Below are 6164 nucleotides of genomic sequence, written 5' to 3'. Positions count from 1 at the left end.
CTCCACCAACCCTAATATCCCACCTCCAGCAACCCTAATATCCTACCTCCGCCAACCCTAATATCCCAGCTCCCAGCTTTAATTCAAAATTGTTCGGGGGCGGAATTCACCGAGGTCCATAGTATTCGAGAACAAGTAGAGTATGTGAGCGTCGCGTTATCTCCCCCGCACGCTTGTGAATACAAAAGTTCCCGAGGGCCGAGTTCACCGAGGGCTGGGTTCACCGAAGGCTGGGTTTGTGAGGCTGGGTTCACCGAGGGCTGGGTTCACCGGCAACCATTACAACGGGGCAGTCAGGCAGTGGAAGAATGAAATTGAGCTAGTAAGCTACGCAGCACTGCACATGCCATACAACTCGAAGATGTACGATAGAAATGTATTCTATCTCAGTCACGTTCAAGAACGACGTTTTGAAAGTAATTCCTCGCAAGGGGAGGCTGGTTCAATGCTGACTGGATGCACACTTCTTCTGGGGAAGTTGATGCCAGTGCGATTCTCAGCAGTTCGCCTCAAAAGCTCTCTTGCATAGTGGTTCGTCCTCTTTTCATACACGCTTTTCAAGATCCACTCTTTTGCTGACCGAGAGTAACTTTTTTTGTATCGTAGAACACCTGCTTAGAGTAAGTAACTAAGTACCTTGACTTGCAAACATTTCATCTGCACAGCAAACCTGCTTGTGTCACCGCCTGAAATCTACCAACATTCTCATTGTGGTCCAGGACATCCAGTTTGGTTCGTGCAAGCATCGTGTCACAAGTAAAATGAAGACGTTTAGGTGCAAATTTCAATATGACGTTGTGATAAACTTCCAATGATCCTAAAAAAGGAAGGTGTGAAATTTAGTGATCTGACCATGCTCCGATAACTGGTGTGCAGATGTGATGAGTCTGTGACCAGTATGTTTGAACAGAGTCATCTGCTCCAAATCCCGGATCAAACTTTTGTTTTCTATCAAAGATTTCAATGCTTTGAAACTAGGAGATCCACATTGCAACCATCTAGTTCTTAGGCTCTTATCCCCAGTCAAAGTGCCATAGCTGCAGGAATATGTCTCCCCGTCAACTGTCCACTCATGTTCGCCGGTGATGTGATGCAGAAGAGATATCCATCTTCTTTTTAGCACCTGCAATTGCATATTGTTATATAAAAAGTTCCTAATATGTGATGTCAGACATAGTTGATATGTAGACTTACACTGCTGACAGCACCACCACAAGTGATTAGTGATGCTTCTTGTCCATAGTAGCAAGTCTTCCATACCTTTCTTCTTACCCAGAGACACCAACTTTTTTTTCAGTCCTGAGAAATGGTTAGTAAGGCAAAAAAAGATTCAAATAATAACATCCAAGGCACGCTCCATACCAACTTTTTCCATTGCAACACTGCTGGAGCACTCTGTTTTTTGGACCAATTGGACGTGGACAATCTTTTCAGTCTTCTCCATAAATGAATAAACCATATATTTTGCAGAAAACCAGGTGAGTCCGATGAAACGGCACAACTTCTCGATGTCATTGCAGCTTGCAATAATGGCAATGTATATTCTATATACTATTACGAAGACTCTAAGTAGAGCAAGACAATAGCGTAGACTAGTGCTTTTCAACCTTTTTGAGCTCCATTTGCACTTTTTTTGAAAAACAATTTAATTCGCACCAGCCAGCTGGAATTTATTACACAAAATGAAAACGAAAAGCTTATCACTTTTGTATTTCTAGAGCTTCCTGTAGTTACAGAGCATCATTATTTAACATTCAGCGTATCATATTGTTGATTAATCAAATACTAAAATCACTGCAGTAGAAAAATCACAGATATCGCACTTCTGCTGTTCTCAAGGTCTTCGTTGCTTTTTCTGGGGGTATCGTGCAGTGATTTCTTTCGAAGCTTAAAGGGCGAACCCATGAACAATATTCACTCGCAACAATATCACTTTTCCACTAAATCGACTTGTTATGTCAACGCTATATGAATGTGTGTGCCGAAATTCCAATACTTTGCATTCAAATCAACACTGGCATCGCCCACTATCACTTACAAGGTAGGGTTATCATATTTTTGATTCGGGAAAGGGGGACACTTATTCAAAGTTTTCAGAAATAGAATAGTGGATAAGTAGAATCCTGAAAAAAATGGTAAATTTTTCAGACTCCGTGGTCGGTCGACTAAAAAAAGGCCAACTTTCCAGTTCAACTCCGGAAATACAGTTTTTCTTTCACACTTAACATTGGTTGACTATTTGGTTGAAATTCTGGCGCTTCTTCGTTTTACGATCATGACAAGCCAGTGTTCCCCCATGACACCAACAAATGTTTCCCATGAACACGAACAAAAATTTATAAACGTCTAAATAATTTTTTTTTTGCCTTTGGATATATTGATATTAGGGTTAGGGGAGGTGGGATATTAGGGTAAGGGGAGGTGGGATATTAGGGTTAGGGGACGCGGGATATAGGGTTGGAGAGAGGGGGTTGTTAGGGTTGGGGAGAGGGGTGATATTAGGGTTGGAGAAGAGGGTTAGGGACATGATATCCAACCCTAACATCTCCCTCAACCCCAATATCCAACCTCCCCTAACCCTAATATCACCCCTTTCCCCAACCCTAATATCCCGCCTCCCCTAACATCACCCTCTCCCTCAACCCTAATATCCCACCTCCCCTAACCCTAATAACCCACGGGTAACCCTAAAAGGAGGGACCGCGGAAACTGCGGAAAACGCGGAACTCGCGGAAACGGCCCCTAAAACGCGGAAACTGCGGAAAATGCGGGAAACCTCGATTCCTAAAGCGCTGAAACAAGAGGAAAACGCGGAACGCGGAACAGTCGGTCATTGACCTCTATAGATCACAAAGTAGCCACTAAAACGAGGAAACAGAGGAAAAGGCGGAACGCGGGACAGTCGGTCATTGACATTTGTGGATCTCATAGAGGAACTCTAAAGTCAAAAACGACGAAACTGCGGGACACCAATGTTAGAGTGAGGCGAAGTAGAACTCATAAATGGCAGAGAACTGTTGATGGCGCTTCTTCGTTTTACAATACAAAAATTTATAAACGTCAAAATAAATTGTTTTTTCTTTGGGAGAGACGGATTAGGGTTGGCGGAGGGGGTATATTAGGGTTACGTGAGAGGGATATTAGGGTTGAGGAGAGGGGAGATATTAGGGTTGGGGGAGAGGGGGATGTTAGGGTTAGGAGGGTTAGGGTTGGGTTAGGATTAGGGTTAGGTTAGGGCTATGATTAGGGTTAGGGGAGGTGGGATATTAGGGTTAGGGGAGGTGGAATATTAGGGTTAGGGGTTAGGATTAGGGGAGGTGGGATATTAGGGTTAGGGGAGGTGAGATATTAGGGTTAGGTTAGGGTTACGGGAGGTGGGATATCATGTCCCTAACCCTCTTCTCCAACCCTAATATCACCTCTCTCCCCAACCCTAAAATCCCCCTCTCTCCAACCCTAATATTCACGTCCCCTAACCCTAATATCCCACCTCCCCTAACCCTAATATCCCACCTCCCCCAACCCTAATATCCCACCTCCCCTAACCCTAATATCCCACCTCCCCTAACCCTAATATCCCACCCCCCTAACCCTAACCTAACCCTAATCATAACCCTAATCATAACCCTAACCTAACCCCTAACCCTAATATCCCACCTCCCCTAACCCTAATATCCCATCTTCCCCCAACCCTAATATCCCACCTCCCCTAACCCTAATATCCCACCTCCCCTAACCCTAATATCCCACCTCCCCTAACCCTAATCATAACCCTAATCATAACCCTAACCTAACCCCTAACCCTAATATCCCACCTCCCCTAACCCTAACCTAACCCTAATCATAACCCTAACCTAACCCTAACCCCTAACCCTAATATCCCACCTCCCCTAACCCTAATATCCCACCTCCCCTAACCCTAATATCCCACCTCCCCAAACCCTAATATCCCACCTCCCCTAACCCTAATATCCCACCTCCCCCAGCCCTAATATCCCACCTCCCCAACCCTAATATCCCACCTCGATGACCGACTGTCCCGCGTTCCGCCGTTTCCTCGTTTTAGTGCCTACTGTGTGATATATAAAGGTCAATGACCGACTGTTCCGCGTTCCGCGTTTTCCTCTTATTTCAGCGCTTTAGGAATTGAGGTTTCCCGCTTTTTCCGCAGTTTCCGCGTTTTAGGGGCCGTTTCCGCGAGTTCCGCAGTTTCCGCGTTCCCTCCTTTTAGGGTTACCCATAACCCACCTCCCCTAATCCTAACCCAACCCTAACATCCCCTCTTCCCCAACCCTAATATCCCACCTCCCCTAATCCTAACCTAACCCTAATCATAACCCTAACCTAATCCTAACCCTAAGCTAACCCTAACATCCCCTCTCCCTTAACCCTAATATATCCCCTCTCCTCAACCCTAATATCCCGCCTCCCCTAACATCACCCTCTCCCTCAACCCTAATATCCCACCTCCCCTAACCCTAATAACCCACCTCCCCTAATCCTAACCCAACCCTAACATCCCCTCTTCCCCAACCCTAATATCCCACCTCCCCTAATCCTAACCTAACCCTAACATCCCCTCTCCCTTAACCCTAATATACCCCCTCCGACAACCCTAATCCGTCTCGCCCAAGGAAAAAAAAAAACAATTTATTTTGACGTTTATAAATTTTTGTTCGTGTTCATGGGAAGCATTTGTTGGTGTCATGGGGGAGCACTGGCTTGTCATGATCGTAAAACGAAGAAGCGCCGAAATTCTTTTCATTCGCACAAGTACGAACCCTCACACAGGTTGAAAAGCACTTTATGCTGTAGTCGTTTTTCGGGATAACAGTAATTTCTTATCCACAACACGAATACCACCAGTCAGGGTTCCCCATGAACATGACAAAATTCATGACATTCAAAACTGGTGTAGGGTTCGGGTACTGTAGGAAAATTCATCATGCCTAACCGAAATCCAACGGTACGCAAACCTAACCTTAACCCACAATTCCGCGGCTGACCCTAAAAAACATGTATTCATTATATTGTAATCATACTAATCCCCAAGCCATAATTTTACGATACCCTCATCTTATGATTCTCCAACCTGAATGCGAAACCAATTATGACCGATCTGAATTTTGAAATGTTCAGAGGGCACACTGATTGGTGATGGTAATGTTTTATACATACGACAACATAAGAATAGGACATGATCTATTCCTGCTCTCAAGAAATAGAATACACTAGGCCCAATTAAGAGAAAAATCTCCTGACTGAACATCGTCAGTGGAACGCCGTATCTACACCATCTTGGCGTGTAAGACATATTTCCTTCATAACATCGGCTGACAAGTGACAACTATCTAAAGTTCGTCCTCTGCGTGACTGCCTAGTGCCTAATCGCGTCGAGCAAGTGCGACGATGAAGTCATCGTGCCATGTAACGGGTTAAGAAATTACCCGGAGCCGCGACAGCTGCAGCCGGGTGCGTTTCTGGAAATTTCAATAAATTGCAGCTCCATTACGGTGGCGTTCTGAAGAAAACGGCTGCGGCCAAAATTTTTTTTTCGTTTTGCCCTTCAATTTAAGACCACATCATTTTTTGGGCGCAGTGCCCCTTTAAACGCGTTTTTCTCAAAACTTACTTTTTCTGCCAACAAATTCTATCTTCTCTGCACCTGCTTATCCGATTCATCTGAAATTTTGCACGAATGATGGTTTGGGCATATAGAATAATCCGATGGAGCGCTTTCTCAAATTTTTTTCCGTGGAGATTTTTATAGAGGAATAAATGTTGCAAAAAAGCCTAAATTTAGGGTTCGCTGCCAAAAATTTCATAAATTTTGTTACGAAACGTTTTTTTGAAAATCCCTCCATGGGATTGTAGATATATGTCTGTACTATCCCTCCACCAATTTTGAATAGAATATATCTAGAGCATTTCGACTTTTTAGGATTTTGGTGAACGGGGGGGGGGGGGGGGGGGGGGTGAAAATTTACATATCTTTTTGAGTTCTTGTCCCCTTGGGGGGTATGCCTATGGTTGAATGTAAAGGCCATATTCGGAAAGGAAATTTCCTGCCCTTTCAAACAATATATGGATCATGGAGCTTGCATCTACCTTGTAGGAGATATGACCATATACGTGAACACCTGTAAAATTCATTTCTAACTAGG

General features: G+C 44.3%; 1 protein-coding gene and 1 long non-coding RNA gene across 2 annotated transcripts; both read right to left on the bottom strand.

Annotated features, from left to right (window-relative positions):
* Nucleotides 1-360: 360 nt before the first annotated feature.
* Nucleotides 361-1293, bottom strand: LOC145458428 (uncharacterized). Its single transcript, XM_080336795.1, has 4 exons — nucleotides 1195-1293; nucleotides 895-1123; nucleotides 671-817; nucleotides 361-611 (listed from the first exon to the last, which is right to left on the bottom strand). Exons 2-4 carry the CDS (start codon nucleotides 914-916, stop codon nucleotides 397-399), a joined length of 384 nt encoding a protein of 127 aa, XP_080192921.1. The 5' UTR covers nucleotides 917-1123; nucleotides 1195-1293; the 3' UTR covers nucleotides 361-396.
* Nucleotides 1294-1357: 64 nt separating this feature from the next.
* LOC145458431 (uncharacterized) lies at nucleotides 1358-4415 on the bottom strand. The gene is made up of 2 exons (XR_013921142.1): nucleotides 3816-4415; nucleotides 1358-3490 (listed from the first exon to the last, which is right to left on the bottom strand). It is a non-coding gene; the product is annotated as an uncharacterized LOC145458431 (long non-coding RNA).
* Nucleotides 4416-6164: the final 1749 nt, after the last annotated feature.

This window comes from Botryllus schlosseri, chromosome 16 (assembly GCF_051294905.1).
Source record: "Botryllus schlosseri isolate E-star chromosome 16, Bs_hap1, whole genome shotgun sequence".
NCBI classification, from domain to species: domain Eukaryota; kingdom Metazoa; phylum Chordata; class Ascidiacea; order Stolidobranchia; family Styelidae; genus Botryllus; species Botryllus schlosseri.
This window is presented reverse-complemented; position numbering and strand designations above follow the sequence as displayed.

Bases quoted from the DNA above. Each gene is read 5' to 3' on its own strand.
- LOC145458428 (XM_080336795.1), bottom strand. From the start codon at position 916: ATGACTCTGTTCAAACATACTG. The intron at 818-894 runs GTCACAGACTCA...TTCCTTTTTTAG, and splicing joins GACTCTGTTCAAACATACTG to GATCATTGGAAGTTTATCAC. The intron at 612-670 runs GTTTGCTGTGCA...TACTCTAAGCAG, and splicing joins TCAGGCGGTGACACAAGCAG to GTGTTCTACGATACAAAAAA.